This window comes from Pan paniscus, chromosome 12, assembly GCF_029289425.2.
Source record: "Pan paniscus chromosome 12, NHGRI_mPanPan1-v2.0_pri, whole genome shotgun sequence".
In the NCBI taxonomy this organism is placed as follows: Eukaryota; Metazoa; Chordata; class Mammalia; order Primates; family Hominidae; genus Pan; species Pan paniscus.
This window is the reverse complement of record NC_073261.2, coordinates 54,901,504-54,918,484: the sequence shown is the minus strand read 5'-3', so window position 1 is coordinate 54,918,484 and position 16,981 is coordinate 54,901,504. Positions and strand designations below refer to the sequence as shown.

Sequence of the window (16,981 nt, the reverse complement as noted above, 5' to 3'; positions counted from 1 at the left end):
CCCCAGGCCTTCTGAGTTTAAAGACTACTCTTCTTGACGTGCATTTCACCCTGGCTCCCTCCCTTTTTGGCCACTTCTGTGGTTCCAGCTAGGATTTAGGAAGGTGGGGTGGAGGGTGGTTGAGGGGGAGAGGAGCAGTGCTCTGCTGATGATAGGGGAGACAGCTGCCCAGTTCTTGGGGTGTCCAGGCCTGAGAACACCATGGCAGGGCAGGTGTCAGAATGACCATCTACCTCTGCTTTTTGTTTGGGGGTGTCTGTACCAAGAGGTAATACAGGCCTTCCTTCAGCCCACGCTAGGGCCATCTTTTCTCCTTTCACTTGCTGCTGCCTTTGGGTTTTCTGCTGATTCTTTGAATTTCTGTCACTTTCTTGGTCTTATGAGTATTCTAATGGGGCCGTCAAGAAACGCCCTGCACAAAGTAAGCCCTCAATAAATATCTGGGGGATAAGCAAGAGTCTGCATCTAGGCTGCTGCAGGATCCAAAGCCCCCTGCAGCTTCTGAGAGTAACTCCTGTTGCCTGACTCATGGGCAGATGCAGCTGTCTCTCTGTCTCTCTCACTGGGAGTCTGAGACACTGCAACTCCTCTCCTTCTCTCTGTTCCCTCTCTAGGAGGGACATCCGAGCCTGGGAGACATCTTCTGCTCCTCCTGCTTCCCATTCGCCAAGCCGATACTGGCCGGTAGACCTCAGGCCCACGGTCTGTGTCCATACCATTTCCCACCTGGACTTAAAAAAAATTGTGGTAAAATGCACGTAACATGAAATGCACCATCTTAGCCATTTTTAAGTATACAGTTCTGTGGCATAATCATTGTGCAGTTATCACCATCTCCAGAACTTGTCATCCTCCCCAGCCAAAACTCTATACCCATTGAACACTAACTCCCTATTCTCCTCCCTCACCGCCCCTGGTAATTGCAGTTCTACTTTCTGTATGATTTTTTTTTTTTTTTTTTTTTTTGAGACAGAGCTTTTCTCTTGTTGCCCAGGCTGGAGTGCAATGGTGCAATCTTGGCTCACCACAACCTCTGCCTCCCGGGTTCGAGTGATTCTCTTCCCTCAGCCTCCCGAGTAGCTGGGATTACAGGCATGTGCCACCACGCCTGGCTAATTTTGTATTTTTAGTAGAGACAGGGTTTCTCCATGTTGGTCAGGCTGGTCTGGAACTCCCGACCTCAGGTGATCCACCCGCATCCACCTCCCAAAGTGCTGGGATTACAGGCGTGAGCAACCATGCCCGGCCGATTTTGACTACCCTAGGTACCTCATATAAATGGAATCACACACTATTTGTCTTTTTGTAACTGGCTGAGTCACTCAGTCTAGAGGAACCCTCAGGGTTTCATCATGAATCTTACACCTGCTGCTGGTCCCCAGTTCCTCAGAGCAGTTTGGGAAGAGGGCATGGCCCCCTTTCCTCACCCAGCATAAGCTGTGAGCTCTCCTGTATCTTCAACTTCTGTTAAATTACATGCATAAAGCCACATCTCTCAAGGCCTAAATTAATAATCAGGAACAGGGCAGGCCAAAATCCATGATGAGGAACTATTTTCTTAACAGTTTCCTAATTATCAATGTGCCTTCCCTTTTCTTGGTGCCTGTAAATCACGTGATTGTGCTTAGTGAATGTTTCGTTTCTTTCTTTCTCCTCTTTGGGGCTGCAGCACCCATGAGTGACCCCTTCCTTCATGTTACCCAGAGGGTCCCAGAGTTGGCCCTTCTAACCAGGACTTAGTGAAATCTCATTGAGAGCTTTTGTTCTCCTCATTACAGGGAAGGTAGGAAGTGGAAAATGATTAAAAGATATTTAGCACAGGGCTTGGCACACAGATAACGCTCAGTTAAGGAAGCCTGGAGCACCAGGAAATGAGTTTCCAAGTGTGCAACTCAAGAGAGGCTGCAGATGGAATTTTCCATGTTACTCCTGTAGGTCACAGGAAGCTGATCTGTGATAGGGGAGGGGAAGTGGACACGTAGCTTGCATCTCAGGCCCCCTCAGAACCCTGTGCAGCAGACACTTTTATTATGATCCACTGATTGCTGAGGAGCAAGGCCTAGAGGTTATGAGTCCTCCCTAAGGTCACATAGTAGTGGCTGTTAGTTGAGTGACTCCAAAGCGGTGTGTCTGACTCCTGCTGGAGCCACACCAATATGGGCCACACAGAATTCAAAGTGGTTCAGCCAGGACCCTTCCCCCACATGGCGCCTCCTTTCATCCTCCCTCCGCTGACAAACAGCCACACCATGAATGAAGTCTTGGGGCGTTCCCTGGAAACAGCACTTCTATCCTCTTGTGAGGAAGTCAACTTGCAGTCAACGTGGAAAGAAAAGGACCCATTCATTCAGCACCTGATTACTGGCCACCTCGCTATTGACTAGGGTTACAGTTAGTAATGTGAGTAAGGCATGGTGTTTGCCACCAGAAACTCCCAGCCCAGTTGGGGGTTCAGAGCTAGAAGCACACTGCTACACTGCTGTCCTGCACATGTGGTCACAGCTTGGTTAGGGAGCACCAAAGAGAGATCAGCTACCTCTTTTGGGAGAGTCAGGGGAGTCTTACCAGAGGAGAGACAACCGTGCTGGGTATTGAAGAGTCAGTAGGAGTTCACTAGATCCATCAGAGTGGGCACAGAGGGGAGGGCAGGGGAAGGAAACTCACATGTAATCAGCATACTATGTGCCAGGCACCTCAACGTTCTATCTCGGTAATTTTTGCAACAACCCCTTATAAGGTAGATATTATGATGATGAAATTGAGGCAGAAATGTTAAATGAATTTCCTAAGAGATTATTTTATTTTTTAGAGACAGGGTCTTGCTCTGTTGCCCAGGCTGGAGTGCAGTGGTACGACCACAGCTCACTGCAGCCTCAAACTCCTGGGCTCAAGCAACCCTCCCAGCTCAGCATCTCGAGTAGCTGGGACCGCAGGCACATGCACCACTACACCTGGCTAATTTTTAAAATTTTTTGTAGAGATGGAGCCCCACTATATTGCCCAGGTTAGTCTTGAACTCCTGTCCTCAGGCGATCCTCCCACCTCAGCCTCCCAAACTGCTGGGATTACAAGTGTGAGGACCTCACTGGCCCCTAAGAAGTTCTTAAAGTGTTGTACATGGAACTGCGGGGATCCTCAAGACTCTTTGAGCAGGTCAGAAGGTCAAAACTCCTTCACAACAACACTAAGAGGCTATCTGCCTTTTTTACTGTTTGGACATTTGTACTGATGGTACAACAGCAATGGCAGCTAATGCTACTGGCACCTTAACACTAATCAAGGCCTTGGCAGGCTGGGTGTGGTGGCTCCCGCCTGTAATCCCAGCATTTTGGAAGGCCGAGGTGGGCAGACCACCTGAGGTCAGGAATTTGAGACCAGCCTGGCCAACATGGTGAAACCCCATCTCTACTAAAAATACAAAAATTAGCCAAGCTAGGTGGTGGGCACTTGTAGTCGCGGCTACTCGGGAGGCTGAGGCGTGAGAATCGCTTGAACCTGGGAGGCAGGGGTTGCAGCGAGCCGAGATCACACCATCACACTCCAGCCTGGATGACTGGAGCGAGACTCCATCTCAAGGAAAAAAAAAAAAGGCCTTGGCACTAAATTGTGCTTCTTGTTGTGTTTTTTAGATTGCATGCACTCACAGTTAAAAATAAAAAGGCAGTTTCATTTAAGAGTGTCCTTGATGAAGCAGTAAAAGGATTAGTTTGAATCCTCCTGTACATGTGTTGAGAATGTTCTGTGTGATGAAATGGGAAGTATGCATAGCGCACCTCTGCTGCACATCACAAAATGATGATTGTCTCCAGGAAAAGCACTGGAGTCACTGCTTAAGTGACAAACTGAACTAGCTGCTTTTTTTTTTTTTCGTGGAATACTGTTTTTACTTTAAAGAATGACTGACAGAAGACTGTGTGGTAGATAGAGCTCCCTCTCCCCTCTCCCCTCTCCCCTCTCCCCTCTTTCCACGGTCTCCCTCTGATGCCGAGCCGAAGCTGGACCGTACTGCTGCCATCTCAGCTCACTGCAACCTCCCTGCCCGATTCTCCTGCCTCAGCCTGCCGAGTGCCTGCGATTGCAGGCGCGCGCCGCCACGCCTGACTGGTTTTCGTATTTTTTTTTGGTGGAGACGGGGTTTCGATGTGTCGGCTGGGCTGGTCTCCAGCTCCTAACCGCGAGTGATCCGCCAGCCTCGGCCTCCCGAGGTGCCGGGATTGCCGACAGAGTCTCATTTACTCAGTGCTCAATGGCGCCCAGGCTGGAGTGCAGTGGCGTGATCTCGGCTTGCTACAACCACCTCCCAGCCGCCTGCCTTGGCCTCCCTAAGTGCCGAGATTGCAGCCTCTGCCTGGCAGCCACCCCGTCTGGAAAGTGAGGAGCGTCTCTGCCCGGCCGCCATCCCATCTAGGAAGTGAGAAGCACCTCTTCCCGGCCGCCATCACCTCTGGGAAGTGAGGAGCGTCTCTGCCCGGCCGCCCATCGTCTGAGATGTGGGGAGCACCTCTGCCCTGCCGCCCCGTCCGGGATGTGAGGAGCGTCTCTGCCCGGCCGCCCTGTCTGAGAAGTGAGGAGACCCTCTGCCTGGCAACCGCCCCGTCTGAGAAGTGAGGAGCCCCTCCACCCGGCAGCCACCCCGTCTGAGAAGTGAGGAGCGTCCTCCCTCCTCGTCCGGGAGGGAGGTGGGGGGGTCAGCCCCCCGCCCGGCCAGCCGCCCCGTCCGGGAGGTGAGGGGTGCCTCTGCCCGGCCGCCCCTACCGGGAAGTGAGGAGCCCCTCTGCCCGGCCAGCCGCCTCGTCCGGGAGGGAGGTGGGGGGGTCAGCCCCCCGCCTGGCCAGCCGCCCCGTCCGGGAGGCGAGGGGTGCCTCTGCCCGGCCGCCCCTACTGGGAAGTGAGGAGCCCCTCTGCCCGGCCGGCCGCCCCGTCCGGGAGGTGGGGGGGCGCCTCTGCCCGGCCGCCCCTACTGGGAAGTGAGGAGCCCCTCTGCCCGGCCAGCTGCCCCGTCCGGGAGGGAGGTGGGGAGGTCAGCCCCCCACCCGGCCAGCCGCCCCATCCGGGAGGGAGGTGGGGGGGTCAGCCCCCCGCCCGGCCAGCCGCCCCGTCCGGGAGGGAGGTGGGGGGGTTAGCCCCCTGCCTGGCCAGCTGCCCCGTCCGGGAGGGAGGTGGGGGGGTCAGCCCCCCGCCCGGCCAGCCGCCCCATCCGGGAGGTGAGGGGCGCCTCTGCCCGGCCGCCCCTACCGGGAAGTGAGGAGCCCCTCTGCCCAGCCAGCCGCCCCGTCTGGGAGGGAGGTGGGGGGGTCAGCCCCCCGCCGGGCCAGCCGCCCTGTCCGGGAGGTGAGGGGCGCCTCTGCCCGGCCGCCCCTACCGGGAAGTGAGGAGCCCCTCTGCCCAGCCAGCCATCCCGTCTGGGAGGGAGGTGGGGGGGTCAGCCCCCCGCCGGGCCAGCCGCCCCGTCGGGGAAGTGAGGGGCGCCTCTGCCCGGCCGCCCCTACTGGGAAGTGAGGAGCCCCTCTGCCTGGCCAGCTGCCCTGTCCAGGAGGGAGGTGGGGGGTCAGCCCCCCGCCCGGCCAGCCGCCCCGTCCGGGAGGGAGGTGGGGGGGGTCAGCCCCCCGCCTGGCCAGCCGCCCCGTCCGGGAGGTGAGGGGCGCTTCTGCCCGGCCGCCCCTACTGGGAAGTGAGGAGCTCCTCTGCCCGGCCACCACCCCATCTGGGAGGTGTACTCAACAGCTCATTGAGAATGGGCCATGAAGACAATGGCAGTTTTGTGGAATAGAAAGGGGGGAAAGGTGGGGAAAAGATTGAGAAATCGGATGGTTGCCGTGTCTGTGTAGAAAGAGGTAGACATGGGAGACTTTTCATTTTGTTCTGTACTAAGAAAAATTCTTCTGCCTTGGGATCCTGTTGATCTGTGACCTTACCCCCAACCCTGTGCTCTCTGAAACATGTGCTGTATCCACTCAGGGTTGAATGGATTAAGGGCGGTGCAAGATGTGCTTTGTTAAACAGATGCTTGAAGGCAGCATGCTCCTTAAGAGTCATCACCACTCCCTAATCTCAAGTACCCAGGGACACAAACACTGCGGAAGGCCACAGGGTCCTCTGCCTAGGAAAACCAGAGAACTTTGTTCACTTGTTTATCTGCTGACCTTCCCTCCACTATTGTCCTGTGACCCTGCCAAATCCCCCTCTACGAGAAACACCCAAGAATGATCAATAAAAAAGAAAAAAAAAAAAAAAAAAAAAAGAATGACTGACAAACTATAGTTATTTGACCTGGGCATTGGGCAGATATTTTCTTAAAAATGAAAGAGTGAGCCTGCCATTTCAAGGAAAATGGCTTGAAATACCACTTGCTGCCAATCAAAAAATTTGAGCTTTTCAAGCAGAAATTGGAGTTTTAGAAAACTTTGAGAAGTAACTTCCAGCTTCCCAGTACTGAAAGTGTTACTCCCCCAGAACTCTGGGATTTGTTCACATGGTGAGTAACAAACGACGTTCCATGAGAATGCAGGTTTTGATCAATAGGAATTTTATTACTTGTCACAAGCAGGAGCACTGGGACAAAGCAGTGTCTCCCTGAGGGAAAGTGACAGGAGGGTTTTGTGGGGCAATGGAGAGGGGAGAGGGTGCATCATCGCATGTAGAGGAGGGTTCCCAGTGGCACAGATGCTGTGAGTCATGGTGCCAGCACATAGGTCACATGTTATGGTAATGAAGCTACAGGTCTCCTGGGGTGCAGGCTTTAGCATGGTCATGAGGAAAGTTCATTGGGGTTCATCTGTAAGTTGCTGGGCTCTGTCAGGAGCTGGTTTTAGCCCACTAGATGACCGCCTACTACACAGAGCTTGAAAAAAACAGGCTGTAAGACAGAAAGCTGTAAAGCAGGCAGATTGCTCAATCTCCCTACCTGCTTACAGAAGGCTGATGGTGACATTAATGAATGACTGTAATTTTTTGGTAGGGCATTGTGAAATGTGTCAACATCTGGGAAGATCTACATAACTGATTGAACAAAAATTTTCCAAATGACCAATGCAGCTGTTACAGAATCATACGTGGGTGAAAGATTCATTCAAAGTGCAAGATAGAACAATGAATTTTAATGTAGCAGAGTACGAAATGTTCATTGATCTGGTTTCAGATTTCACATTGCAACTTACTGTTAAGAAGTTAAGAACTACTACTTGTTGAGTTTTGATGTAGTATCAAAGAAGGATATTCACAGTTATCTGAAAGTGTATTAAAATAGGCCTCCCTTTCCAACTACATATCTGGTTGGATTTTCTTCATAGACATCATCAAAATGAGGAGTCTCAGCAGTTTGAATGCTGAGGTATTAATAGATATGAGAATCCAGCCAAGCATTAAAGAGATTTGCAAAAATCTAAAAGTGTCACTTTTCCTTTTTTGGGAAGTTATAGTTTTTTTTTTTTGCTATAGATGTGTCACTTATGTTAATATTTATTGGGCTTATTATTGTGATTTTAAAATTACTAAATAATTATTTTTAAATGCTTCAGTTATAATTTCTAATGTAAAAATTCATAGATGCAGGCCACCTAAATAAAAGCTCTTTGGCATCCTCAATAATTTTTTTTTTTTTTTTTGAGGCAGAGTCTCACTCTGTCACCCAGGCTGGAGTGCAGTGGTGCCATCTCGGCTCACTGCAAGCCCCGCCTCCTGGGTTCACGCCATTCTCCTGCCTCAGCCTCCCGAGCAGCTGGGACTACAGGTGCCCGCCACCATGCCCGGCTAATTTTTTGTATTTTTAGTAGAGATGGGGTTTCACCGTGTTAGCCAGGATGGTCTCAATCTCCTGGTCTCGTGATCCACCCACCTCAGCCTCCCAAAGTGCTGGGATTACAGGTGTGAGCCACCGCGCCCGGCCCCGGCATCCTCAATAATTTTTAAGAGTGACATCCTGTGACCAAAAAGTTTGAACTGCTGCCCCAAAGAATCACAGGAAATAAGTGTTTTATAGTGGCCTGTGATTTCAAATTTCATGATTTTTTCCATGATCAGTGATTCACAGTGGGAGAGGGAGTTTGGGAGCTCCCCCTCTCCCCGGAGGGAGGTTTATCGGAATCTCTGCGGGACTCACTACAATGAGCAAATATTTACAAGATAATTCCCTTAGAATCTCCCTGAGCCCCTCTCTGCCTCCCTCCCTCCCTCAGATGGTCTTTTGCTCCCTCTCACGTGCTATCTCTCTCTTTTTTTCTCTCTCCTCTTCTTCAAATCCTCCCTCACCCCTTGCCTGCCTCCTTGATCCCTCTCTGCTTCCCTCCTCCTCTTCTCCAGGCTCTGAACCTGGCAGGGCGGGGCCGACCCCACAGGAGGCTGCACCTCTCCAGGCTGGATGGACTCTGATGTGCTTGGCTCTAAAGCCTACTGGGGCTCCTGGGAGATGTGGCCAGAGGCTCGAGGGACTTTCGTGGTCCAGGCAGGACTCTCTGAAAGCTGAGCCATCCAGGTGTAGACCAAAGGCTTTCCACTGAGTCTTGCACAGGTTGGGTGGAATGAGGTGATCTTTAAGAGCCGACCCAAATAAAAGTTCTGTGTCAGGCTGAACCCTTTGAATTGTCTGTTGAGCGCCCCATCGTTTCTTTTCCTGATGCTTACTGGAAGTGCCCAGGGCACTGCAGAACAAAGCTTCATTAAATGCCTTCTCTTCTTCTTTGGGACCTTCAACACTCTTTTTCTGTGGATCAGTGTCTTCATGGAAGATGTGTCTCCAGACCTACTGGGCTTAGTGGGGGAACCCCTCACCCTGACCTGTCAGTCCACATGGTGGGCTGCCAAGCAGAGAGGGCCAAAGCTCTGTCCAAACTCCTTGTTTTGTGGATCATCCAGAGAGAGAAATGCACTTGCCAGCCCAGTAAAGGACCAGGGGCTGCAGCACCTGCCTGTTTCTCCCAGCCTACGACTCTTCCATGGAAATGACCTTCCTGCCCACTGCTGTAGAACCTACCCTAGGAGGAGGGTCTCCTTGTGCGTCTCCTTCGCCACCTTTCTTTCAAGCCTCACCTGCCCACCTCACTGGGGACAGGCACTTGCCCCTTCATGCCCACTGCTCCAGAGGAAGGGCTTCTGCCGTGCATCGTCTGGGGCACAGTGGGTCAGCTCTCAGCCATCAAAGTGTTAGTTCTTCTTGTCCACCTCAGAGCCATTCTGCATTCCCTCAGCCAGCCCTCCCAGCCACATAGAGCTTCCTTGGGACAGCTTGCCTCAGATGGACTCCTTCAAGGCCTTGGAGGGTGCAGTGGATTTTGTTTAAATGGAAATAAAATTAGCATATCATAAAATTCACCATTTGAACAATTTCCACATATATAATTTAATTGGTTTTAGGTTGCAATATTGTGCAACCATCATCATGATCTAATTCCAGAACATTTTTGTCACCTCAAGAAGAAACCCTATACCCATTAATCAATCACGTCCCCATTTCTATCTTCCCTTTCCCTTCTCTTAGCCCCTGGAAACAACTAATCTGCTTTCTGTCTCTATGGATTTGCCTATTCTGGACATTTCTTATAGATGGAATCATATAATTTCTGGAGATGGATGTTGTTCAAAAGAGGAATGAAATACTTTCTAGGGAGATTGTTCATTGTTAGAATTAGAAGGCTGGATGTGGTGGCTCACATTTGTAATCCCAGCACTTTGGGAGGCCAAGGTGGGAGGATTGCTTGAGGCCAGGAGTTCGAGACCCGTCTGGGCAATATAGTGAGGCCCCCGTCTACACACACACACACACACATACACACCAGCTTGATCTAGTGGTGTGTGCCTGTGGTCCCAGCTACTCAAGAGCCTGAGGTGAGAGGATAGCTTGATCCCAGGAGTTTGAGGCTGCAGTGAGCTGTGATCTCACCATCGCACTCCAGCCTGGGCAACAGAGTGAGATGCTGTCTCTAAAAAAAATAATACTACAATCAGAAAATTTATAATTTAAAAAATTATTTAAAAAGTCAGAAATAACAATAACAAACTCATTAAGGAGAGTCAGCCTGGGTACTTTCTTTTGAAAGCATGTTTCTGATGTCCCAGAGCTGAGAGGGGGAAGTTGTGTGATTGGCATTGGGGATTCATTGCAGACTGGCGGGTTCTCAGGGAATCTGTTGATTTTGTAAGATTTCCCTTGGCGATCAAGCTGAAGCACAGGTCTCAGAAGCTGAGCCTAACTCAGCGGAAGGTGAAAGGCGGGACGTGTCTCTCCATTCTCCCTTTTGTGTCTCTTGTAGGGGTGAAGAAGAGAACCAAAGTCATCAAGAACAGCGTGAACCCTGTATGGAATGAGGTATGTGAGTTTTTCTCCTTCCTTTTCTCTCTGTCTGCTGCAGTTGTGTCTGCAGGGACAAGTTAGGGGGCTTGTGGAGGAGGTGCCTTCTCAGCAGTGTCCTTGAGGTGGGGAGGGGCTGGTGGTCCAGCCTGCCAACGAAATCCTTCTTACTCTAGGAACCTGGGAGGAGGGTTGGTGGCCTGGCCTACTAGGTAAATGGAGGGGAGCTAGATGTTTTTTGTTTCTGTTTCCCCCCAGCTCTGGCCAGCCAGGTAAAGGGTGCTCAGGGACTCTCTTGCCTGCCTGTTTCTCTCACACAGGCTGTTCCTTTTTCCTTGCTCAAAGCTCACCTTCTCCCCACAGCCCTCCCTGATGAGGCCGGTCTTCCTCTGGCTCCTGCTAGCCCCTGTCCCCTCAACCAGCTCCCTGCATACATGGCTCCCGGGTCGTCCTTTGGAAGCCCTGCTGCCTTGCATGGATGGGGTCGGATGCACAGGGGAGCCTTTGCTCTGAGGAGGGTCATGGGGGCCTAGCCAACATGGCACTAACTCGTGCTGCCTACCAGGGCCTGGCGTCTGGATGAGCCCAATAATCTTGGTCCTTGAGGATGCTTCAGGGTCACCTGACTTTTTCCCAGCCACACTCCTGGCTTGGCTTCCTGGGGATGGGTTGAAACTGAGTTGGGAGAGGGGCCTGTGAAAGCCCTCTCTCCTCTCTTCTGCTGTCTTCAGCTCATACTGTCACCTCTGAATTTCTGGAGCTGTGGTCTTCATCTATCCATCCATCCATCCATCCATCCATCCATCCATCCATCCATGCTTCCATCCATCCATTGATCCATCTGCCTATCCACTAGAATCATTCATGAATGCCTACTCAGTGCCCTGGTGGCATGAAGGTGAACCAGACACAGTCTCTTCTCCTAGAGGGCCATAGGTTAAGATGCCTTTTCTCTTTTTCTTCCAGGGCTTTGAATGGGACCTCAAGGGCATCCCCCTGGACCAGGGCTCTGAGCTTCATGTGGTGGTCAAAGACCATGAGACGATGGGGAGGAACAGGTAAGGTGGCCAGAGGGGGGTGCTCCATGGCTTGAAGGTGCAGGTAGGATTGTGGAGTATACAGACTGCAGAATCCCAGGCCCCAGGGAGCTGGGGTTTCAATTAGCATTTATCCACCTCCTCCCATGGGACTGGCCCAGTGATAGATGTTGGGAGAATCTGGCTGTGGCTTCAGGAACTCAGCCATGGGTACAGCTGAGCTTCCAGGCTACAGGGGAGGGAAGATGGGCTGGAATCAGGTGTCCACGCATTTGCACAGACAGTGTGTGCCCCAGGGAGCAGGAAGACTCACTGCCTGCTGCTCCAGCCCAGAGGCTCCCTGAGGTGGGCTCTCTTTCCCGGCCCAGCCCAGGCCAGTGAGGGCAGAGGCCCCCTGCAGGAGGCAGGCAGGCAGGCAAAGTGAAACTGTAGCTAGCAGGGAGCTTTCCAGGAATGCTTCATGGAAGGGGTAGGACTAGAGGTTAAGATTCGTGGTTTAGAAATCAGAACAGTAAAAATGAGTAGCCCGGCCTGGGCGCTTCCCTGTGTTGGGGTTTCTGCTGAGTTTTTCATGTACCTAGTGGTGGGTTTCTTGGTGGCGGGATCAAAGTTGTGGTGGCAAAAGCAGGCTCCCCCTAGGCAGGCGATGAATCCCTTCTCTTGCCATTGAGCCCCTGGGCCTTGTAAACGGAGGTGGTGGGGTGGACAAGTTCAACCCAACCTGCAGATGGGTGGGTCTTGGACTGGGGCTGTGGGTGGACTGGGAGACACAGCACATGAAACTGCTCATGATGAGCCTTAAGCATCAGAGTGGGAGTCCGGTTGTCCCTGCTGGGCATGAGAGGAGGCAGCTGCGTTAGATGCCAGCAGGAGTGGGTTCGTGCTTCAAGTGCCATTTACGGAGGTCTAGGCCCAAGCATCAGGGATGGGCTTGCTGTTTTGTGACCTGCTCACAGGGGAGCCTTTGTTTGGGAACTGGGTCAGTGGTGTCTGAGGCCTGAAAGCCTGGCTGTGTTGCCCTGGGGTGGGGCAGAAGGGGTTGGGGAGGATGAGAATTCAGGAACCTAGGGAAGGGCAATCAGGGTCTCCGGCTGCAAAACACCTGGAAAATTTGAAATGTTAAAAACTCAGAAAAAAACCCAATTGCCACCTTCTCTCTGTGGCTGTGCTGGCCATGGGTGCATGGTGTGGGGAGGGTGGGGCACTTTCACTGGGCCCCCAAAAGTGTGGCTGCAAGGTGTGGGGCCCAGGCCTGTGGGCCAGGGCATCTTGGGCCCGTCTCTTCCAGCTGTTGACCTCAGACATCTCCACCTGCACGGGGGACAGGGATTGGAATCATTTCAGCTACCTTCCAACGCAGACACTGTGGAAGGCAAGGCAGCCGCTAACAAGCATGAATGGTGGACCCGCAGATCAGGGAGGGAGCAGCCCTGGACAGTGGGCAGTCCTCGAAGGCTTCCTGGAGGAGGGTCACTCAGACTGACTTGAAGGCAGGGGTAGGCTTTGAAAAGGCCAGAAGGGGAGGGTATTCCAGCGTGTGGATGTGGCGGGCAGCCAGGCTCAGGCCTCACAGGTGGGACTCAGTCTCACGACACGTGCGGCCCTGTGAGAAGTGGGTGGTGGGGAAGAATTGAGAGGGGGGTCTCCAATGCCAGGCTGAGGAGAATAGCAGCAAAGTCACACAACTGCCACACAGCTGAGTGTCTGGCCGCATGCTGTCTTATATACAAGACCTTTTCCCATCAGTTAGGCACGACTATTGTAACTGTCACCGTTACAGATGGGGAAACTGAGGCTCTGAGAGATTGGGCAACTTTCTTGAAGGCTAGTGATGGCAGAGCTGTGATTGGAAGGCAGGTTTTTGGGACACGCTCATAGTCACTGAGCCCCATGTGCCTCTCGGAGGCTCCTGGAAGCCCCAGGATGGTGTTGGTCTCTTCTGGAGAGTTCAGTTCCCCTGACAATGCCGGCGTTGACAGAGTTTAGAGGGGCAGAGGCAGGACAGTCTGGTTACTGCAGGTCATGCAGCAGAAGCACATGTTTCATTTTCATTATCTTATCCAGCATTTTTACAGGCTCTGTGGGGAGATTTCCCCCTTTTTTTTTTTTTTTTTGAGACGAAGTCTTGCTCTGTGGCCCAGGCTGGAGTGCAGTGGTGCGATCTCTGCTTACTGCAACCTCCACCTCCCAGGTTCAAGCGATTCTCCTGCCTCAGCCTCCCTACTAGCTGGGATTACAGGTGCCCACCACCACACCTGGCTAATTTTTGTATTTTTAGTAGAGACAGGGTTCCTCCATGTTGGCCAGAGCAGTCTTGAACTCCTGACCTCAGGTGATCCTCCTGGCTCAGCCTCTCAAAGTGCTGAGATTACAGGCATGAGCCACCATGCCTGGCCAGAGATTTCCTTTAAAAATTTTTGAAATTATTATGGGTAGATAATAGTTGTATATATCTATGGGGTGCACGTGATGCTCTGACACAGGCATAATGTATAACAATCAAGTCAGAGTAACTGGAGTATCCATCACCACAGACATTTATCATTTCTTGTGTTAGCAACATTCCAATTCTACTCTTTTAGTTGTTTTAAAATATACAATAGATTATTGTTGACTGTAGTCACCCTATTGTGCTAGGGAATACTAGACTCATTCATTCCATCTAACTGTGTTTTTGTATCCATTAACCACCTTGCTTTATCCCCCTCTCCCTGCTACCCTTCCCTGCCTCTGGATTCTACTCTATCTCCGGAAGTTCAATTTTTTAAAAATTAGTTCTCTGTAGGGAGATTTCTAAGACCACAAAGGCAAAATGAGAGCTGTGAACATATTTTTGACCAATTCAAGGGCCGGGCTAGCCCTCAGGGTAACAGTAAGTGAGGGCCACACGCAGGCTGTTCTGGCTCTGTGGAGCAGAGGTCATATGGGGAACGGGAAGCTTCGAACCTTGGGGTCCTCCCATTGGCCCCTGTGGGTGTTCTCTAGCTCCTGGGGGCAGCTACCTCCCTAAAAAGCAGTGCCCCATGTGAGCAGTTCACTGCAAGGCTGTGTGCCAGAAATCAGGTCCTCAAAGATCAGTTTATAGGACAGCCAATTCACCAACCTCACCAGTTTACCAGAAACACCTTTCTTATAACATTTAAATGTAATTTTTGATTTTTCCAAACATTTTTCTCAGTTTCAGATTTCTAGCAATTAAAACTTGTCTTAATTAAACTAGATTGAAATGTGCACGTACATTCATAAATACTTGAGGACTCTCAGAATATGCCAAAGCAACACTGTCATGAGAAGAAATGATAGAATTTTGGCTCCATGGCTGGGCATTGTGGCTCATACCTGTAATCCCAGCACTTTGGGAGGCCGAGGGCAGCAGATCACATGAGGTCAGGAGTTCGAGACCAGCCTGGCCAAGATGGTGAAACCCCGTCACTACTCAAAATACAAAAATTAGCTGGGCATGGTGGCGGGCACCTGTAATCCCAGCTACTCAGGAGGCTGAGACAGGAGAATCGCTTGAACCCGGGAAGCAGAGGTTGCAGTGAGCCAAGATCACTGGCTTTGTGCCAGGAGAACATGGGATGTGTGGCCTCCTCAGCTGTTTTCAGGCAGGTGCGCTGCCTCAGGGGAGGGAGCACAGGTACCTGCAAGGTAATTCTGTCACCCCACCCCATGACCAGATGGCAAAGTACTTCCACCCTACACATGGATGTGAGAAAACAACCAAAGACAAGCAGCAATACAAATTCCAAAAGTGTAAAAAGAAAACCATACCAGGGAGCAACAAGAATGAATGCATGGGCCGGGCGCGGTGGCTCACGCCTGTAATCCCAGCACTTTGGGAGGCCGAGGCGGGCGGATCACGAGGTCAGGAGATCGAGACCATCCTGGCTAACACGGTGAAACCCCGTCTCTACTAAAAATACAAAAAATTAGCCGGGCGCGGTAGCGGGCGCCTGTAGTCCCAGCTACTCGGGAGGCTGAGGCAGGAGAATGGCGTGAACCCGGGAGGCGGAGCTTGCAGTGAGCCGAGATCGCGCCACTGCACTCCAGCCTGGGCGACAGAGCGAGACTCCGTCTCAAAAAAAAAAAAAAAGAATGAACGCATGACATTTTAAATTTTGAAAGGAAAGGAAAAACCTTCAGGGAATCCAGTTCAATGAGCATTTTATGTATTTATTTTTGAGATGGAGTCTTGCTCTGTTGCCCAGGCTGCAGTGCAGTGGTACGATCTTGGCTCACTGCAACCTCCGCCTCCTGGGTTCAAGTGATTCTCCCATCTCGGCCTCCCAAAATGCTGGGATTACAAGCGTGAGCCACCGTGCCCAGCCCTTCAATGAGCATTTTAAATTGAAGACCTCCTCACTGCCCTCCAGTCCTGCCTGTTGTGTCAGGAAGCAAACAGGGACTCAAGGGTTAGGTGGCTGTGCCTTGCAACTGTCCTCAGGCCTCTCCAGTTGGTGGGTTCCAGTGAGGGTCCCCGGAGTCATCATGCAGCCACCCGTTTTGTTTGTGGGAATCCTGCGCGTGTCTTCTGTGAGCTCCCCCGCTGTCCAACCTCATCCTCTTCCAAGTGAGGGGATCACAGCCCTCTGCATCTGTTAACCCTCTCAGTCCCCCTCCACCTTGCCTCCCCTCCCTCTTCCCCACCTCCACCCTCTGGCTCTCTCTGCTTCTAGATTTCCCCTCAAGCCTCCCTCATTCTTTACAGCCTGTCACTCTGTCTCTGTGTCTCCTGCTTTGCTTCTTTTCCTTCCTGTGCCCCTCCTTTTATTCTTTCTCTCCTCCTTCTCTTGCCCCTCCTCGATCCTCACCATCCTCACCGCCACTGTCCTCTCTTTCCTATGGCTCCTGGGGCATTTGGCATTTCTGGGTTTTCCCTGATGATCACTGGCAATTTAGGGTGATCTTGTTAAACCAGAGTGGTCTGCTGGCCCAGAGTGGGATCTGGGGAATCCTTTCATGCCTCAGGAAGGAAATCTCCATCTGGGAACTGTCTCTGGGCTGCTCAGCATGCCATTAACCCATGAGAGGGGCAGCCCTAAGCCCGAGGATCCCTGAGCCAACTTCAGGGATGGATCGACTTTATCTGGCTAAAATCAGGTTTCCAATGCGCATAAAAGGAAGCTCCACTCCTTAGGGTGGAAGACACTCAGGCAAACCTAGCGGGTGGTCCTGGGATCCTGTTCCAGGCTGCACTGGACAATTTCCTGTTTACTCGGGGCTTCTCAGAGAGAAGCTGAAGGGGAGATGATCCAGGTCCCTGACCAGGTGTTTTGACCCCTGGGATGTTCAGCCCAGAGGTTCCCAATTCAGGCCACACAATAGAATCACCTGGGCAGCTTTTACACCCACTCATGCCTGGGCCTTGGCTGAGGTTCTGAGTTCGTTGGTTTGGGGCAGGGTCTGTGCAGCATCACCTACTCTCCAGGTGCTGGTGTTTTCGTTGCGCAGCCTGGGCTGAGAGCCACTGATCTGGACTCTAGACCAGCGCTGCCCACTAGAACTTTCTGAGATGATGGAAATGTTGTCTTTGTGTTGACTAGTGTGCCTGAGAAATTGAATCTTAAATTGTATTTAATTTTAATGACTTAGATTTAATTAATTCCATGTGGCTAGTGGCTACTGTGTTGGACAGAGCAGCTTTAGATTTTTGGAACAG

At 51.8% G+C, this 16,981-nt stretch overlaps 1 protein-coding gene across 15 annotated transcripts in view; it reads left to right on the top strand.

Annotated features, from left to right (window-relative positions):
- DYSF (dysferlin) overlaps window positions 1-16,981 on the top strand; it is a 234,636-nt gene that overhangs the window by 19,736 nt on the left and 197,919 nt on the right. For all 15 annotated transcript variants that reach the window (XM_063594854.1, XM_003808180.8, XM_003808176.8 and 12 more), the window contains exons 2-3: window positions 10,245-10,300; window positions 11,249-11,340. In XM_063594854.1, coding sequence (XP_063450924.1) covers window positions 10,245-10,300; window positions 11,249-11,340 — 148 coding nt within the window. The remainder of the gene's footprint in view (window positions 1-10,244; window positions 10,301-11,248; window positions 11,341-16,981) is intronic.